Source organism: Struthio camelus, chromosome Z (genome assembly GCF_040807025.1).
Source record: "Struthio camelus isolate bStrCam1 chromosome Z, bStrCam1.hap1, whole genome shotgun sequence".
Taxonomy (NCBI): Eukaryota; Metazoa; Chordata; class Aves; order Struthioniformes; family Struthionidae; genus Struthio; species Struthio camelus.
The window spans coordinates 16,591,909-16,612,225 of record NC_090982.1 but is presented as its reverse complement, the minus strand read 5'-3'; the positions used below and the strand labels follow the sequence as shown (position 1 = coordinate 16,612,225).

At 42.1% G+C, this 20,317-nt stretch overlaps 1 protein-coding gene across 1 annotated transcript in view; it reads left to right on the top strand.

The window, feature by feature from the left end:
* Positions 1–17,314, top strand: part of SNX30 (sorting nexin family member 30) — a 43,698-nt gene extending 26,384 nt beyond the window's left edge. The window contains exons 4-9 of the mRNA XM_068926991.1: positions 471–629; positions 2,667–2,862; positions 3,502–3,701; positions 8,732–8,818; positions 15,363–15,515; positions 16,905–17,314. Of these exons, the coding sequence (XP_068783092.1) occupies positions 471–629; positions 2,667–2,862; positions 3,502–3,701; positions 8,732–8,818; positions 15,363–15,515; positions 16,905–16,964 (855 nt within the window). The 3' untranslated portion in view covers positions 16,965–17,314. The remainder of the gene's footprint in view (positions 1–470; positions 630–2,666; positions 2,863–3,501; positions 3,702–8,731; positions 8,819–15,362; positions 15,516–16,904) is intronic.
* The last annotated feature ends 3,003 nt before the right edge of the window (positions 17,315–20,317 follow it).

The following is a 20,317-nucleotide window of genomic DNA, read 5'->3' as shown; positions in this document are numbered from 1 at the left end:
TTTCCAGAGAGAGAAAGTCAGATCTATTGGTGGGACTGAAAGAAGTTGGTAAAGGCATTAGATTTTTCCAGGTTTCCTTGAATAGAGCAGCTTTGCTTGAATGTCAGCTGAAGATTTATGTGCATTAGTGTGAACAGAGGGTAGCTCTTGCTAATGACCTCTCCTGAGCTGCAGCTAGGACACAGGAAGCAGTTACACTGGAAATGCTTATTGTAAGTAATGGCGGGGCTTCACTTGGCGCGGCGCTCAGCTGAAGCCAGTCAGTGCAATGACTAGGATTAGCCTAGACTTGTTAAAGGGTAATTCAGAACAGGGCTTACCTCCTGTTTGTAATGGATGGGTCCTGTTAGCAAACATAGCAATGCAGTTAGTGTTAAGATGGGAGCTTGATTCCCTGGTGTGTTTCCAAGTAGCAGAAGCAATCGTCTGCTCTACTGAATCTTGTTCGTTTTGCCTGTCTTCTCTCACAGCCTCTTCCGGAGAAATTTGTGGTGAAGGGTGTTGTTGATCGCTTTTCTGAAGAATTTGTGGAGACCAGGAGGAAAGCATTAGACAAATTCCTGAAAAGAATCACTGATCATCCAGTGCTTTCTTTTAATGAGCACTTCAATGTGTTTCTCACAGCCAAGGTAAGCCAGTAACTTCCAAACCCAATCACTGACAGGAACTATAGAAAAACAGGCACTTTTACAGTCTTACTTGAAATGAAGTTAAAATGGCATTAATAAGACTGCGTGTGCTGGCCAGAACTTCACCCTAACACAGCGAAAATGTGTTGGGGGACTCTGCAGGTTACCCATGTGCAGCATAACCTTATGGGTTCCCATTGCTGAGAGGACTGGTCTGCGGATTCATGAGTTCGTTCCCCAGACCTGCTTATTTTGAATCCTTGTCCCCAAAATACGTTCCTCCAGTGCAAGAGAGGCCAAGAATATAGCAAATCATAGCCTATATTAAAAAAAACTCTCTTGAGGGAGAATGAGGAGATGTCTCTTTTGTGCAAAACTAAAGGTGAAATGCTGCTGCTGCTGCCACCCTCCTTCCCCGTGAACTTAACTGCTGAAGCAAGCCCAGAATGCAGAAGTTGATTAGCGCCCGGGATAGTTCAGCATAGAAAGCATTGTTCTGCTTTTTATCTGTCAAAGTATGATGCAACTTTCTTAGCCTCTTGCATGTCTCCTCCCCTTCCCTCCTTCCTCTCTCCAGAGTGCTAAAGCTTAATCTCTAGCTCTAGGTGAGCTAGCTATGTAGGTAAGCTCTCTCTCTAGCTCTTTTGCCTTAACTATACAGAGCTTCTAATGAGAGGCTGGGTGGGGAGGGGGTAAAAGAAAGGTGTGTTCTGCTGGTTGTCTCTAGTACTGGGACGTGCTTTACTGCAGCAATGAGATGCTACTCTCTTGTACTAGGATTCTGGAATGATTTACTGCAGAAAATCATGAGACCCTCCCCTGTTGAGCAGGGAAACCAAACTTTCTTTGAGTTCTCCATGTGGACCAGTAAGACACCAGAACACTTCAAAAGCGGCTGAGCTAAAGGGTCTTTATATGATGCCTGCTAACAGACAGGTCTCGCCTTCTATCTGTTCTAAGCGTTAAGGAACCACTGCCATTAAGGAACAAGCATCTTTCAAAATGGTAGTAGCTACTAAGATGTCTGCTTCTCTTCATCAGGCTTACCTTTGGCTTATATGAGTACTTGGAAAGAATAGAATAGTATGTTTTGAAGACAGCAATTGTATTTTTTTTTAAAGCACACTTAAAGCTTTCATGTATCAGTTCTTGACCTCTGCATGTCTATTCAGTTTGAAAATCTTCATACTGAAAAGAAAAACCTATTCATTAATTCTTGAGCCTCCTTTGAGGTGTTGAATAGTGACCTCTGCTGGAAGGAGTAAAATGCAAAATGGATGGCTTTTAGCCAACGAAAAGCCTTGTTTTCTGTGCCGTGAAGTGGAAATCCTGTAAAGGCTGTATATATTTAAACAAAAAAAACTTACTCAGAGTGTGAGCGTCCGCCTGGGCAAACATGTAAAGCCTTAGCAAGAATGCTTAAACTTATACTGCAGGCTACGTGGCTACTTCAGACCCAGCCTGAGCTACAGTCTGCCTTGCAGGGTAGCTGCACTATCTCCCTGTAATGTGTTGTATGCTGTCTTCCCCCACCTTCTGTCTGGCTGCATAGTTGGGGTGAGGAGGCTGCTGAGCCGCTAGACATGCCTAAAGGCAGTGAGTAGCTCTGTAGTCAGCCCTACGAATTTATGTGCTACTGGTGTTTTGAACTATGACTTGTATGCCATCTCTAGCATGGTGTGAATGACTGGTGTGAACAGACCTGGTGGAAAGAAACCTGTGCTAGTATCTCTATTTCCCAGTGACAGTACAGGAAAAAAATTCTGACCATGCACCGAGAGAGGCTGCTTACTACTCATTTATAATATCTTTCGTGCTACTCTCCTGGACAGAATATCTTTGTCTAGAGCTAGTCTTGAAACAGTGCTTAGGTATGCATCTTGTACAAAGTGAGCATGAGTCCAAGCCTAAACATAAGACAGTCTTTTGTCTTTGCAACATTTAGTATTGGCTGGAGAGTGTTCTTGACTTGTTAATCTTCCACTATGCAAATAGAATATTTCTAAGCTGTTTGTTTTGTTTTTTGCTCCTTGCCAGGATCTTAATGCTTACAAAAAACAAGGAATGGCATTGCTGTCAAAGATGGGGGAGTCTGTCAAATATGTCACAGGAGGCTACAAACTAAGAAGTCGTCCACTGGAGTTTGCAGCTATTGGAGAATATCTAGATACGTTTTCTCTAAAGCTTGGTACGATTGACAGAATAGCACAGCGGATTATCAAGGAACAGCTGGGTAAGGGATGTGGCATTCTATCATAGCACTTCCCACTGAGTGCTCTGCATCTTATTCTGCTTGATGGCACAGCTGAGAGAATTCACATCTGTGAATCTGGCCTGTAACCAGCCACATACACTGACAGGAAGATCTAATGCCTCTTGCCGCTTTAAAACAGGTCCAAAGTCTCGCAGTGTCTTATCTTAGCTCAACTCTCCAAATACCTTTAAAAATAGCCTTGTCATTTTACAGACCTACTTTCTTACTGGAAGTGTCATTTCTGGAAAGACTTTTGGAAAATCTAGCTTGAAGAGTCCGGATAGAATTATGAGAATGGGAAGACAACCTTCATGGTCTTGTCTAAGCAAAGCCAACTTTTGCATATGTTTAAAAGATGACTTTGTCTCCTGCACAGATAAAAGCCTCCAGTACAGAGACACTTGTAGGAGCAGTCAGTGAAGCAGGAGATAGCTTGGACCAGTCACCTATGCAGCTATGGAGCTCTAACCATTAAGATGTTAATGCAGTACAAGATTTGACCCCTAGGAGAGTTAATATTTGCCAGGCTTGGTAGCAGGTTCCTGCTCTCTGTAAGTGTTTGCAGAACCTTGTGCTGTGCTCTTTCTCTATTCTCCTTTTTTCCTCTGGCTTTTTCAGAATACTTGGTGGAACTACGAGAATATGGACCTGTTTATTCAACCTGGGGTGGGCTGGAGGTTGAACTGGCAGAGCCACTGGAAGGGGTATCTGCCTGCATTGGGAACTGCTGCACAGCCCTTGAAGAACTCAGTGAAGACATGTCTGAAGACTTCCTGCCTGTGCTTAGGGAATATATACTGTACTCGGAATCGATGAAGGTAAAGGGAGCCCAGTGGCAGAAGAAACTGCCGCTGTGTTCGCATGAAGTGATATGTCAGTCAGTTCATTCTTCCTAGCTTTGGGAAGGCTTGTTGGTAGGAGAAGAGGGGGATAAGTGATACATTAGAGAAGGATCATGTTTTCATAGTCAAGTCAAAACTGTCTGTTTAGTGGGGTGCTACCTGGTAAAGTATCTCTCCGCTTGCTGATTAGGCAAGCTAAGGTCAGTAAAGCTAATGTGCATGTGAACTATTGGTGAGCAACTCCTTTAGTGCAGTAGCAGGTGGTATTCTATAGGAGATACTGTGTGGCTATCTAGCCCTCCTTGGATTGTTAGAAAATCAGGTGCATCTCAGATCTTGAGTGTTGGGTCATGACCTGGCCCTGCAAAAACAGCACTAGCAGCTTTGTAAGCTGTCACTTGTATGCAGCGGTGTTTTTGGAGCCAGGTGTCCAAATGACACATACTGTTCCCCTCTCCTCCCCCCAGCGGGATGTGTCCTGCTGAGTTATTAACGTGCTGTGCATACTAAGCAACTCTTTGAAGATGTTGCTCTGTGACTATTAATCTGTTTAAGAACTTGATGTCCTGTTGCTTATGGAAAAGTAATAAAAGCACTTTAGCATAGTTTTTAGTCTCCTGAAGTTCAGGTGCGTTGGTAGCAAATCGCATTGCATGGGGGAGAGTGTAACAGAGTTAACAGCATTGAAACCTGAAACAAACATCTCTAGTTCTGGCTGTAAGACCTTTTCACAGCATGCCCGTGCTACAGCATGTAGTAGCAGCCCCTGCATAGAGCACAACGAATTCCTCCCGAGGAATTTCCTCTTGGAAGAATCATTACAAGGCCATGGTATGACTCATTTAGAGATTTAACAGCTTTCTGCGAACTTAAAGTCTAAACAAGGCAGACCTTTTCCATGTTCTTAATCTTAGTCCTTTTGCGCTTCTCAGGCTAAGAATTGAAACACTTGCAGGTTTCTCTTCCCAATTTCATGTGGTTAGTTGTATAACTTTTGTCTCCCTTGGGGGAAGCAAAATATTCTTGCACAAGGCTTGACGGTAATCCTTCAAAGTTAATGTTTGCTTTCATAGTCATGGCATTTGACCCCAGCATAAACCAAATATATTTCCATTACGGAACTGCTAACGCTCCAAGCACTGATGGCAGGCTCTGAGCGGCGGATAGAAGCCTTGTCCCAAGGTGTTCAGACTTAACCTCATTCTGTAGGAAAAGGGGAGAGGGGTGTATTACAGATAAGCGGAGCGTGAGGTTACCAGTTAAAGCTTTTACCCCAGAGCATTTGATTTTTGATGCTACATGTGTCACATCCCAGTGAAGATGGCATCTGAAGTGGCAAGCTGAATAGTGAGAGGTACTTTTCTGTAGAGGGAGGGGGGGAAGCTTTCTTGGAATGAGACTGTGTCAGGTGATAGCAAAGACACTAAATACAGTCTCCAAGCTTATAGAGAGTCTAGCTATAAGTCTTTTTTCTCTCTGCTGCAGGCCTTCAGAGTTCTGTGCTAAGTGTTCTTTAGCTGACTAAAGAATCTCTTTTGCCCAAGACACTCTTGCTTTCTTGCTTAATTTCTAGGTTATTGAATTGACTTTCATGTGGCCTAAATGACTTACCCCCTCTTCTCTGTATTCCCTGGTAACTGGCTGAGCATCAGTTGTGTTGATGCTGTGGAACTGGTTGGCTCTATCACACTTTCAAAATAGCAACTAGTAACAAGTAAGGCTTAGTGTCAGGCGGTTGTCTCATGGGTTTTACCCTCTCTGAGAGATGAGAATGAGAACTCCTGCCAGCCAAGACAAACTGTCCCCCTTTCTCATCCCTTCCAAGTACCAGTGCTGAAATCTGTCAGGTCATACTGAGCTCAGTTTTCCTAGGCTAGAGGATGTCAGTCTGTTACCACTTCTGCAGTATGCAGGTACTGCATTATCTTCCCAAACTCCAAAATAATCAGGAGGTAACTGAAAATGAGACCTCTCTTCAAGTGCAAGAGACTTCCTACTGACGGAACTGTCCTCTTCATTCGCAGTGCAGTTCTGATAATCAGTTGCTTTGAGGCCTGCTTGTGAAATTAAAAAGTGTTTTAGTCCTTCAGAGCAAAGCTTTGGCACAAGACACTTGATGGAAGGTAAGCCTTGGGTACTTGGAGGTCAATGCAGCCTTTATAGCTTTTTCAGTTGCAAACTGGGCCCCAGTTGCAGGTAAGGGAACTTGATTTCTAGAGTGACTAGATGAATGCCCCTCAAGAGCAAGAATTGCAAGGTATTTGTCACTGTTTTAGTGCTTAATGCTCCCTTAAGTGTGCTAAAGAGCACTGTTCTTACCTGGTGGGGCCAACCTGAGGGAACTGCACGTAAGGAGGAAAGCCCCATACTTCTAGCTGAGATAGATACTAGCTCATTTCAGGGAAGCCCTGTCTCTTGGTTCTGGCAAGTGGATTTGTTTGAAAGCTCTGCAGAAGTTGGGAGAGGCTAAGATTGTGGGCTTGAGTTAAAATGCATACTGACTGTGGGTGGAAGAGGCATGTTTTAAAGCAGAGACTGTGTGTGGGATATCCAGACCACATGTGAAATCCTGATTCAGAGGAGGTGCTAATCAGCAAATGTGCAGTACCACATTTTTGCAGTACATTGGTGTTCTACTGAGACCCCCATGTAGGGGACAAACTCTGCTTTAAATTTTATGCTGATATTAAAATGTTGTGTGAACACTGTACACTTAACACTATCAGCGAGGCCCATCAAATCATACAGTCAGCAGCTGTGTGCTTGAGCATTGGTCTTAATGCACTTTCAAAGCAACCGTCACTTGAATAGTTAGCTATCTCCTTAAAGAAAGAGTGCTGTAAATAAGGATCCTTTCAGGAGGTCTAGCTGTAGTGGGAAGCTGTGTAGAGTGCAAACAGCATAGCGTTGCAGCTTGAGAAAGGAGGCTGATGGCAGAATCCTGAGGTTCTTTCAAAGAATCAGGCCAAGGTGAAATGTCTCAATACATAATAGAGAAGTAGAAGCAAGGCCCATCTTGCTTTCTCTACAGGGACTAGTGGTTTAGTTCAGTTTCCAGACAACTGAAGTGTGGTATGTGAAAGGAAGCTAAAACTTCCCTCTGCAACCTTTTTTTTTTTTTTTTTTTTTTGTTAAAACTTCACTGCTCTATAAAATGAGGCCTTAACTAGCAGAAGTATTGTATGGGTTGTGTCTGGGGACACTTAGCAATACAGAGCTTTTCTGAGACACTCCTGAAGCGTTAATCCTCCTTTCATATGAGACAAAAGGAAAAGCAGCATCTCTTTCACCACTTACAAGTCAGTCGTTAATGGATATCTAAACCTATGTTCAGAATGGGTATAGTTAATGGTCCATAGTGAGTGACTTGAGTGTTTGGAGAGAAATAGGACACCTGCCCTTTGAATGCAATCTACTGATACCTGTTAATCATTGGCTAATCTGGGTACAGATCTAACTTACTATACTGACTGTGCTTATGAAGACTGAATGTAATTGCTGGAGGTAGTTGCTTTTCTGAGGAGAAATTTCAGTTGGCTTGAGTTAGAGGCAGTATAAAGTAGAAATGCCTGTTATATTGCTCAGGCTTTTGTTTATACTGGTAACCTCAAACACATGAAGGTATTCCACGTAGTTGCTTAGATTCTGAAATCAGTGACTATATATATATATGTGTGTGTATATATATATATTTTTTAAGAAGAACTGCAGTGGTGATCTTCCCTTGGCTTAAGAGGGAGAAAAAGGAAGAAGATTAAAGGTGTACAAACATTAACATTCACTAATTAAGAAACAAATCTTAGCTAGACTGGTTCCTAGAGCTCAGACCTGGTTAATTAATCTTTCAAGTAGATATTTCTCTAGGCAGCAGTCCACAGGACTAGTCCTCTTTTATTAGCGTTGTCTGAAACTGTTAAAATGACTAGTTACTGCCTCTTGTCCTAATGAGGTAATTATTTCTGGGGTGCAGAAAGGAGCAGGAACCCTTGAAGCATGAACTGGCCAATTTGGCTGCAAGAGGAGCTCTAATTTACAGGTGTCTCAGCAGTGAGTTTTGGCTAACTTCCCTCTAAGCAATTTTAATAATCGCTTTCATCAGCTGAGTTAGAAAACATTACGGGTTATTTCCTTTGTGAACACTGAAGAAACAGGTCACATGATAGGAGACTAATGTGCACTCTTGCAGACACAGAACTGCTTGTTCTATGGTGCAGTCGTCTTAAAAAGACTTAATTTGTTAGCCACTTTTAAACCATAAGAAAGATACGGCCTGTGGATGCAGTACAGGATAAAGGTAGCAGCTTTTATTGTCTCTTCTGAGAAGCGTCTGTCAGTAAGATGTTTACTACATGAAACTCTCTCAGCACGGTATTTTCATGTGAAGCATGCCTTTCATAAGCCTCTGTATGTGGTGTTTTATTTTTTGTGGTTTTCTCCTCCAAAGCCTAAAGCTAGTCTAAAAACCAAGCTGACCTTTGTTTTTACAGGGGAATTTAACCGCTCATTGTAAAGGACTTTGAGGAGTCTTTGTAAGTGAAAAGGGTGATGTTACCACTTTCTGTGGTCTTTTCCTGACTCAGCCTCTGCTATTACCTGTCTGCTGCCTGAGGATATCAAAAGCTCTGGACTAATCCTTGACAGCTTTTATGGTTTTGCTTATCCTCTTCATGCTAGTAATAGGTCACCTGATGAGCTAACTTAGCCAGGTCTATCTATGGCTCCATGGTTACGTGAGAGCTTGTGCCTTGCATTCCTCTAGCTTGTTTGGAGGCCGATGGGTGTGTGTTTTTTGTTTTGATCCTCCAACCGTAGAAGGAGGCATTCAGCATTAGCACTCTTTATTTTTAAAAGCTACTTCATAAATTCTATAAGAAAGGACAGATTACTGAGAGGCAAACTTATGACTGAATTAGCACTCAAGCTGTATCACTCTGCAGTTTCCTGTAGAGCGGGGAGGGAAGGAACAAGAGGGTCCGTCTCACAGCTGTCTTTTCTCTTGCACGCAGAATGTGTTGAAGAAGAGAGACCAAGTTCAAGCAGAGTATGAAGCAAAACTGGAAGCAGTAGCTTTGAAAAAAGAAGACCGTCCAAAGGTTAGCACTTAAAACTACTCTACAAAAACACCTTGCCCTTCAACCACTTTCTGAGAAAGTGAAGAAAGCGTGCCTTGTCTAGGTCTGGTTTCCTTTTCGCTGTATTTCTGCAATTTCTGGCAGAGCAAGAGTTTGTTAGCGGCAAGCTGGTGTCAGAGGAAGACCTAGGTATGAATGCATATTACCTGTATAGCTACGTACTTGCTATTGTTCTCCCACCGTTCAGAGGAGGGTGGCTGCATCCAGAAAGTAGTAGGAATGATTCCTGTCCCGTGTAACATCTAAACAATACCCAGAACTCATCTGGGAGAGCGTTCAGTGGCATGGACTGTAATAGCGGCGTAATGCTCCCTGACAATTTAGCTATATGTCAGCTGACTGAGTTAAGTTCCTCGGCCGTGGCACCGCTGAACTACGTTGCAGGACACCTACTTGGACTGCAGAGGACTCCTTGTGTTACCCTTTCTGCTCGGGAGGTCTTCTCATATGATGCTGAACAGATACAGCAACTGTCGCTGTGTGACAGATCTTGGCCAGACTTCATGCAGAAGCAAAGCTATAAACCAGTGTGCTTGTGCTCCTGCCTGCCTGTGCATGAGGTGGGAGCTGTGTCATGACTTAAATTACGACTTTGACCAGTGATGAGCATAGGTTTTGTTCTGTCCCTCTCTCTGCTTGGGTTTTTTGACTCCCTTTCCTCTTTCGGTTAATAACTGAAGGATCACTTTCCAGTATTGGGGCTACTTTGTAATCATCTCTTACATTGAACACACAGTGCGAATCTTCCAGTAATTCAGAAGCTGTGGAGGACCACAGAAGGGCTAACTGGCGTTTCCCAGACTTGTGTCCGTTTGTCACAGACGCTCTTGTTTTGTTTCTTGTGTGCCCCAATACCGGCTGGTGTGCTATATCCCCTTACTTCCGCAGTGTAGTTTTTATATGAGCAGATACTCTAATTTTCCTATAGGACGAATGGAACTGAATCTAGTGTATCCAGCAAGCCATGTGAAGCTTTTTAGGCATTTGATATTACCAAGATCTTGATGCAGAAGAACTGCTGAAGTGTGCCTACTAAGTCAATTGCTAAAAGGCTGTACACGTAATATCTTACTGGGAATACTATGTAAAGTGCAACACTTAGCTGTCTAAGAACTTCTGGGAATACTTGAGTCTCGGGTATCGTAAGCTTTTCTTTTGACAACCTGATATATACTTTTTTTGTAAAGTTAGTATTTTCTTGTAACATTTATAAGTTGAGGGAAAAAAAAATAGAACATTTGTTCGTACAGTACTAGTTCCTAGTTTTTTAGATCCATTCCACCTCGAGTGGATTAACCTCATCTATAATAGCTGATCAGCTGCCTTAGCTGTAGCTAGCAATACAAATGCTGTCAGTGAGTTCTCACCGTTAGCTGCCACCTGCTGTCACTAAAACCAAGCAAGTGGTAATGAGCTGGCTTATGCAGTGAATTGCATTTATGCTCCTTTGAGTATATTTAGCTGATCTACAGAGAATTACATTAAAAAAAAAAAAAAGTACTCTAAAAAACGGCCTAGTTTTGGGACACTAAATGAGGGTTTATCTGTGCTCGCTGGTGTCTTCCACTGGAGGGCGATCTGGGACTCACTGTGCACCTAATCTGACTGGATTCACAGACTCCAGTGTCGTCAGGTAGTTCTAAAATTGAGTTGAGCAGTTTAAAACTCAGCAGAGTGTAAGTTCAGAAGGCTTATTAGGCTCATGCAACTATCTGTCAGCAAATATCACGTGGAATACTGAGGTTTCCTTTGAAAGCATAATGTAGGTTCTCCTGTGACTTTTTTTCTTAAAAGAAGGGTTACAGACTCTTCAGCAATACCGGTTTTTAGCAAGTGCAGGGGTGAAGTGCCCCTTACTAATTTGACATGTACTGGAACTGTTTTTGCACTAGTCTGACTAGCATAGTGAAGTACAGATTTTATTTCCTCTTAGCAAAATGATAGTCGCCCTTAATGACCCAATGTGATCTTTGGCTCTCTGCTTCGAGGCTTTGCAGTGTGGTGTTCTGTGGGAAAAGTAATATGGCAGTACAGCACTAGAAGCAGAAGCTGGCCATATTAAGAGAAGGCAGGCTTGTAACAATGCATGTTTCCCAACACCTGGGAAGGCAGAAGCGTCATGTACAGATATAAATTGCCTAGTAAATGCTGGCTTCATTGTTCTTCAGGACCATTTGTTACTTGGCGATGCAGCTGTAGAGGGAATTTAAGAGCTGACATGTTCATGCTGTTCAGTAATGCCATCTATGCTTGACGATGCTGAATTCTGGAAGTGGGGTATACTTAGACACTCAAAATACTTGTCTTCACAGGAATTATATGAAAGGAAATATTTAAGTGTGCAACCTCATATCATATGATGAGGTGACCGAACTCCTGAACATAGTTTTATTCTCAGGTCTTACCTGCATGCACGCTTCTTCTCACTTTAGACTGACAAATGTCTGCCACTGAAATAGTGATGTGTCCTTCTTGTATGTCTTAGAGGTTGAGGCAGGTACCACTTTTTGGGTTTTGGAGTTCTACAAATGGCTGCTCTCAGCGACTTGAATGAATTGTAGCTACTTCTCTCAAAGTCCAGTTTCCTTTTTGTCAGTGCCCTGCTGCTAGCCTAATATTAAATGCTATCCACTGGTAAAAGCAGATGAGGTAAATCATCAATTTTGATGCTTTTATGTCCGGATTTGGTGTTTGAACTGTAATCACTGTAGTTTCACTGATCTTATAGAAGATGTCAAATACTTAAAAGCTTTTGATTAAGTTAAAATGTTAGTTCTGCTACAGAGTTATGACTTCCATTTTGGGAGGCTGCTGTCCTGGAAGGAAAGGTGTTTGTCCTTATGAATAGGACCAGTGTACATGCATAGGCTGCTTTCATGAAGCCTGCAGAGATTTTACTGGAGTTCCGTGCTGCTATTCCTTAATTAGAGCATGTGTGGTGCATTTGGTGAGGACTGGGTTGTCCCTGTCACTCTGTACTCAAACAACACTCGTAACCTGCAGGTTACTGTGAAGTGGCTGTGAACAAGAACAGACGCCTGTAAAATCTTATGGTTGCAGATCCTGGCAAAAGGAGGAAGAAGCTAGTGAGTGCTTAGAAACTAACTTAATTGAATTGAGAAATCTTACATGGTTTTGCTCCCAGACTTCCTGAATCTTCCTCTTAGTAGCCCAATCGTTTCTATTAAGGCAGCAGAATACTTACAAGTGACAGAAGGCATGCTTGCCTTGAGAGGAGTATCTTCTAAGCCTTCCAGCAGCTGGTTTGGTAGTTCTCTCATCCAAAGCTTGCAAACTTCATGTCTTGAGCTAAAGCAAACTGGATTCTGTAGCCAGAGGTATGTATAGTGCTCAGAGGCAGTGGAAGAAGTGTGAAGCTGTTGAGTCCATGAACTGCCTGTAGTGCAAATCCAGTCGTGTGAAGGGATACTCAAAGCCCATGAATTTGAGGGAGGAGCTGCTTGTGTCTTGAACAGCTGTATCACAGCCCAAATGTTGGACCTTTGTTGTTGACTCTTGTTAGTCTCTGAAGCACTTCAGTGGTCAGTGCTAATCTGCGTCCTGCAGAACAACCAGAGCTGACATATTCCTGCTAAAATGGCATACCTTGCCAAGCTCCAAGGTAGTAGCAAACCCCTGACTTTCTATGGTGTTACCTGTGAAAATTCTCTTATGTATTCTTTCTTTCCTCCTTTTACCCCTCAAAGAAAAAGGGCATCTCCTGAAAGTATGAAGTATGCAAGCAGCCACTAAAAGCTTCTGCAAATGTTCTTTATTCTCCTCTTAGGCTTTTTGCAAATTAGGCTTCCAAAGAGGAAGTCAGCTTGTCCTGCTGATGCTAGAGTTCAGAGATTTCCTCTTCTGAGGTCATGGGCTTAGTCTGCGTGTCACGGCATGCTTCCTCTCTGAAATGACCATGCAGCACAATCATCTGAAAAGAGATATCTTTCCCTTCCAGCTTCAAGGGGCCATGCATAGAGAATAGCAAGGGGAGTATTCTATTTGAAAGTCCCATGACGTTGCTAGTTAAGGCTAGAAAACTGACATTAAGAAGTGGAAACTCATAACACTCATTCTGCTTGTTGATGTTTGGTACTACCTCAGTGACACTAAGTTAGAATCATAGGACTTAAAAGCTGAAGAGAGCATTTAAAGCTGAGTGAGGTCCATTCCTTTACAGGAACTGCATAGAGGAAAGTCTGGGTTAGCAGAATCCATTTGCTAATATGAAGATCGAGTTAAAATAGTATCTCTCAAAATTAACTAGGGGAAGTATATGAGTGCAAAAATTCTTCACTCAATAAGATTTTTAAAGCTTTATCACTCTGTTACCACTAGTCACTTACCTTAGTCACTGCAAATTATTTCAGCAGGGTTTGGCTTAACTCTGTTCTTGCAGCCCTATTTCTTGGTGTGCATAGCTTTCCTGTTCTTGCTGTTATGGGGGCAGGAGAGAATAGGTTAGTAAGAAGGCAGTCTTGAGTGTCTGCTCCCAGGATAGAAGTCTGACTTTTTCCCCCTCCTGTCTTTTTAAGGCACCAAAATCAGCCTGAAACTTATTGTGGATGGCAACTCTTTTCAGCGTTTTTTTGGCATCTAAAGCATTCCTCTCTGAGAGACCTAATACAACAGGTATTCACTAGCCCTGTTAAGTAACCAGCAGACTCCTTAATAAGAACAAGAGGCTGGCCTTCATAGACTTACATGCCAGGAGCAGTTACTGACTTCCTCAGAGCATCTTACTTCCTGCTTAGCTGTGGAGATAAGCTCCTGAACTTCAAGAAATTCCTTACAGCCTTGTTTGTCACTTAACAGAAGCTTAGGTCTCTTGACTGTGCTTCTCTTCATTGACGTGTCAAAGCTGGCCCTACTGTGGAGAGGAGAAAGCTCTCTCCTTTAGCTCCTGTGACTTGCTTACGTTGCTGTTGTGAAGATGAGAAATAAACAGTGAAACCATCAGGTTTTGAGGTCTGTAATGCAAAGCGAAACCATCAGGTTTTGAGGTCTGTAATGCAAAGCAGCTGCTCTTACTAAGAAGTAATGTTTATGGGGGTCTGGGTATCAGAAAGGTGAAGGGGAGAAAGAAGAGAAAGTATGCATGTTTCCTCAGCTTGAGGAAACGCTTGTAAAGCAATTCTGTAGTTGCTGGATGGTATGCTCAATGTAAGCAAAGAATACCAATGTCTTTGGCCTTACTTGCTTGTGATTACTCTCCCAGTCCATTGAAATCTCTAAGTAATAGGCGGTCTTTCAGGCTTTCTCCCGTTACTTGTGGTTGACTATGTCTGATGTTGAGCCCAGCGGCCCATCAGCCAATCCATGGTAAAATGGCTCCAGTTCTCTTTCCATTATGATCGTAATTGCTTTGTGCTTGCATTTTTAGGCAGCCTATAAGTTAAAACTGGGGTAAGAAGCTAGAAGTTTGGAAGAAACTCTATTCTGCAGCCAAGGCTGATCACTGCTCATAGCAAAGCAAGCTCTGTGAATGAGGAACTGCTGCATTGGTTTTCTACGCATTTTTTTAGGGAGTTGTGTCCTGTGAGGTGTGATCCTAGCAGCTGAAATGTGAACTATAATGTCCTCATTAAAAGGGATGCCAGTGCCCAGGAAGGAGTAGAAATCCCCATCCTCACAAACAGTGGATACAGTTCTTCTCGCAAAGGGTTTCACCTCTGGTATTTTGCAGCAGAAGCACTCAGGTAAATTTTCAAGGCTTCTTCCACATTATTCTTCACATGGAAGCATCGCTAGCTAAAACTGGTTCTTAACTTTTATACACTGGAAGCCCTGTAGAGGAACCTTGTCATATTCCGTTCTGTGAGCTGCAGGTAAAGGGTAGCTGATCTCAGCTGGTGGCTGTGGAACAAAACAAATGCCTCGTTGTCCATTGTATTCATTTGTTTGTGACTTGCGCATGTTTGGCTTGGCTTGCACAAAGCTATTTCTCACGCCGTATGTTTAAGGTTTGTGCTACTTTAGCAATACTTTTATGAAAAGCTCTGTGCTTTGTCTACTACAGTCAAGATACTGTACTTCAGCTCTTATCAGCCCACTCATTGGACAAAGCTAAATGTTTCTTGTGTAATATATAATATGAAAATGAGGAAATATCTAGTTCAGCTGTAAGTGAGAAGGCAGAGAGAAAGCTTGCTCTATAGTTGCAGTCAAGCTGCTCAGTTTGAGAATCAGAAACTAAGTCTAGTCACCTAGCACTTAAGTGGAATGGCTTTCCTCTTCGTGTGCCTCTAGCAAGCTCTTTCGCAATCTGTCTCGATTTCTGGTGTGGAGATAGATAAACACAACAGCCGGCCCCCTCAAATAGCATAGAACGCGTTAAGCAATCTTATCTTTGCCTTGATTTGGGGCTTTTCTCTCTAGCCGTAGCTGAGTTTATTTGGGGTAACCACTTACCCTTTTATCTCTAACCTTGTTCAATGAGATTCCAACTAATACAGGAGTCTAGCACTCTCAGCACACATTTCAGTCTTAATTTCTTTTGCTTCAGGTACCCACAGATGTTGAGAAATGTCAAGACCGAGTAGAGTGTTTCAATGCTGACCTGAAAGCAGATATGGAGAGATGGCAGAACAACAAGCGACAAGACTTTAGGCAACTACTCATGGGGATGGCGGATAAAAACATCCAGTACTACGAGAAGGTATGTGGCACTGCAATAGCATTGGCTGGAATAAGGGTAATTTGTTTTTCTCAGAGGTGGTGATTCTTCAGGAAGTGTTAATGCTGTCTTGCAGAAAAGAATCTTGGATGCCTGAATTAGTTCTTAAAGCTGCTGACAAAAAGGCTTGCACAGCACTATTGAAGGCTGCTGAGGGCTGGTCATGCTCAGGTGATCTGTATGAGAATAGCAGTCGCTTGCAGGGTAACCCTGTAACAGCACTTAGTACTGCATGCTTGTCTCTCTTGGACTGAACTGCTAATTTTTGCATCAGCAGCAGTAATTTGTCTCCTAAAGTGAGTGATACCGTTTCTTGGATGGAGAGCAAAAATTCTGTGTGTTAGTGATACTCATACTGGTAAATGTTTTGATTGTGGTTCTTAAAAATCAAACTGTGTGGGTTAATATACATCCTTAGATCCATATGTAGACTATGCTTGGTATGAATAAACAAGTTTAATCTCTTTCCCCTTGTACATAGTTCTGTCACTGTAGCCGAGTGTTGTTAGATTCTGCCCAGGATGAAAATTCTAGCACTTCTGTCTGCTTTCAAGAAATGCTTGTATGTTAGTTCTGGAAATACCTAGTCAAGTATCTCCACCGGATTTTTATACTAAGAAAGCTTTAGTTGAAGCGCATGTACCTGAGATTCAACATCAGGTGATCCTTTTTAAAGCAAGAGAGTCTTGGAGTTCAACTGCATATGCTGTTAATCTAATTTTCCTTGATACTAGAAGAAAATGTTACCCAATACATTGGTTAGTACATACCCTATTAGGCTTATGTATGGTAACATACTTGATTTTCTTACCTATTGTATTTTTTCCATATATACTATATAAACTGCCTTCTGTGCTGGATTACCACTCTATGTAATGTTAATATGCATTTCCTTTGCAGTTTCTGTTGCATATCTTCTCTCTACTTCATATCTAGCCACAAAGAACTTGGTTCAGGCTAATTTCTTCCCCTTTCTGAGGCTGCTGTATAAGGGATTAAAGAGTGAATGCCCAGCAGTGTCCCTGCAACTGGGTGTTGCATCTGTACATCTTAATTTTGCTCATCTCTGCAGCAAGGAAGATTTTTAGGAAAGCACCTAATCGCTTCAGGATGCACAACTAGAAATACTCTGTTCGGCCTCAGTACAGGCCTCAGGGCCTTTTTTGTAAAATCTTTTTTTGTAAAGAAATTGCATCTGTTTCTTCTAAAACTTCCTTGCTGTTTGAACCCTTATTTTTTTCCTCCTGCAATAATCTATAAAAGACCTGCTAGCCTTCCTGAATTTGCTGCCTTTGGATCTGGAAGGATGGGTCAAAAATTACAGGAAGCTGTTTACAATCCATTTCTTTAATCTTTGTTTCTTTTCTGCAGTGCCTTACAGCATGGGAGTCGATTATACCACTGTTGCAAGACAAGCCAGAGACCAAATAAGAAGTACCTTCATGGACAGTCTAGAACCTTTGTGCTCAGTACCACTAGACATACTGGAACTGTATGAAGGACTCTCTTTTTTTTCTGTCAAGTTAACTGAAGTGCCAGCTGTGTTTAGGCTGGAACAGACCTTCTGAAAACTATTTGAATTTCTTCCTCATTGTCTATGTTTAAACTTGGGTATGTTTCATCTTTTTGAGTTACCTTGAGTGGTTCCTTCTCCATCCTATGGAGTGATCCTGGGCTCATAGTGAAAGTGCACAGTGATCTCAATAAAACTTACCTCTTTAGTCTGGAAGGAACTGATGAGTGGAACACTAAAAAGATGAAAATAAACTCTACTGCAAGGTGCCAAATGACATCTTTATTACCATTCTGGGTTTTTTTTTTTTTTTTGCTTTAAAAAAGTTATTCCCATGATGCAATACTCCTTAACCACTCCTTATCTGTTTTTTGGGTGGAGGCTGGAAAAGAATATTTTCTCTTTTGCTGCCACCTGTATGGTCCTTGTAGATAAAATGACTTGTTTGGACTTTTTTGTGGGGGAGTTGGGTTGGTTCTAGATAGAACATACTGACACCACCTGCAGAAAGCTTGTGATGCAAGCATGAACTGTGGTTTTTGTGAATGTGGCATGTTGTTGGTTCATACGGAATATCTTTGTTTACCTTGGTGATTATGAAGTAATGTCAGTAGGCTGAAGTGTACTTGTGACTGACTTGGGGATCAAAATAGGGCCTAGGTGTGGGAGTGAGTTAAACAGCAGCCTCTCAAGGCTTCTGGGAATGATGGAAGCAAGGATGAGTCTTTATATATTTTTTTTTTCTAAAGCTAGCTCTGAAAGTTACATTGCAGAATATTCCTGATCCATGTTTAAATTTTTTTTCTGAATTAGAGCCTCTTTGGGCTTGGTCACCGAAGGTGCCTGCTGTAGTGAAGATTGAACTTTGCTTTCTCTCTCAATTCTTTTGTAGCAGCCAAAAAGTGTCAAGTGCTTACTTACACCAAGCATCATCGCGTGTGTGAAACTTGCCTTAAACAAGGTCAGTGAGATTTAGTAGGGGTAATACCTTATTTTTTCCCTGTAAGGTACATAGAGTGTTCATACCTGTCTGAGCCACATGGCAAGTCTCTTGAGACTTCTTTTGGTACAGATCTGTTTTCCTGTTAAGTTTTTGTTGAACTTAAATGGAACTGTTTCTGTAAGTCCCTCCTCTCCCTTTATCTTACAGCCCAGCCTCAGGTAACTGCCTCCGTGTTGTTATTGGCCTTAGGTACCTTCTAGAGAATGTAATGCTGCCATGATGGATGTGAGATCCTTTTGAATTTACAGCATGCGGATAATTCTGGGCTAATGCTTTTCATCTGTAGGACGTGAGGAGAGAGTAACATCAGGATTTAGGGGAATAAGTAGCTTTGAATGGTTACTGCTAAACTTTTAAGTGATTACTTGATCTCTTGCGAAGTACCTGAGCGCGGTAGTTGGAAATGTCCAACTCTTATGTTATTCGATGATGATGTATCAAATACCACTTTGGATTTTGTCCTTAAATGCTAAATATGTCTGAAGCTCCCCTGCTCAGCTTGGAGGCGTTATAGCAACTGTCAAGATGAGTTGTTATTGCAGTGTGGTGGCTGTCAGGCTAATGTGGTGGTGCTCCCTGGGGGGGAGAAATCATGTTTAAGGCATTTAAAGGGGTTTTCGTATTTGCCTCAACTTACATTTAGTTCCTCAACAGCTTTGGGGTACTAAACAGAAATTACACTTTGTGGTTTAAGCTGCCAGTTTTTCATACGCTTACTTGGTGTAACATGGAACTCTGCTTTAGGTTGCTGTTAGGTGTAGACCAACCAACCACTCTTGCTATTCAAAGGGAATGCTTAAAGGGATTATCTGGAAACAGAAACCCAGTATTTTCCTCTGTTCTTCTTCCCTTCTAAAATAAATTCTTGTAAATGCATATTATTAATCTGAACACCTCAAGGTTACAGTCAGTAGACCAGCCATGTTCTTAGCTCCAGTGCTCATAAGATACTGTTACCAAAGGGTAGTCCTGCCTTCCCTCTTTCCCACAAACTGAGATCTTTAGGTTTTTTCTTAGGAAGCTTTTGTGACCTGATTTCTTTCTGTGAAATTGAATTTCCCAGTTGACTCTGCATCACTGAGAGTCAAGTGAAACTTAATTTGAACTAATATTTAGACATTGTTCCCTCTACGCCATCAAAAAGGAGTGCAGGATGAGTGGAAAAAATGGTTGTTTTTTTTTTTAACAGGTGAGTAGATTGTCTGATGCCTTACAAATATTTCAGCCTTATTCTCCCTCAGCTATGAGTCAAAACCGAAATGGGTTGAGCTTCTGGGGAAGCTAGTACTGGACAGTGCAGCTGTATGTGAGGAGCATGATGGGGAGTCCCAGGCTAATTGCGGGGAGTCCCAAGCTAAATTTAGGTCAACAAGCAACTATTTCTGCTGGAGCTGCTGAAGCGCAGTTCACGTCTTCTGTAATCTGAGACCACTAATTCTGCAGTCTGACTCTTTAACTACTACTTGACCAAGTTATGTTTTCATCTCAGATAAATTCCTTTCTGGCAAAGCTGTTGAGATGCAGGCAGACTTTTTTTGCCTGCTGAAGTATGTGGCTCTGTGGCACCTACCAAGTTAATCTGGAGGGAAGGCTGGAACATTTACCTCAGGCTGTGGCCTCTAATAGGATTTTTTTGGATGACTGGAAAAAGCAAAACCTCTCAAACCTCTACATGGGAAGTAAAACTTAACATTAAAAAGAAGAGTCCTCGGCAAGAGTTGTATGGAAGAGTGTGAAGCAGTGGGTCTCTTAGCCCCTATGGGTACTGAGGAGTCTCCTTATTTAAAAAAAAAAAAAAAAAAAAAAGTGCTCTTGTAAACCACTGGATTACAAGGTTGGGGGGAGAACCCTGACTTTGAGATTTGGTACAGCAGGGCAGAGTGGGTAAGCTACAAACGGGCAAGAAACTCCTTTAAGATATAAAGGGTGCACTTAACCTCCCAGTAACAGCATTAACTGAGGTCAGACTGAGCTGCTAGTGAACCTCTGAAACGCTGATCTTGTAATCCTTTGTTGTCTGTATTTGAAGGGCCCAAATGTTAATGATGAAAAGCAAAAGATTTTGTGGAAGGGAAGTGGAGACATGAGTAGTGCAGGAGCTTCATCTTTGAGTAACTTGAGTGTGCTGTCACTTAGGGTCACCTTCTCTGCATACAGTAAAATGGCATCAAAAGTAGTTGCCCTTCCTATGAGCCTATGTAAAATACAGGTCCTTAAACACTTAATGTAGCCCAATCTTCTTTTTAATCCACAGGCAGACCAAGTTTT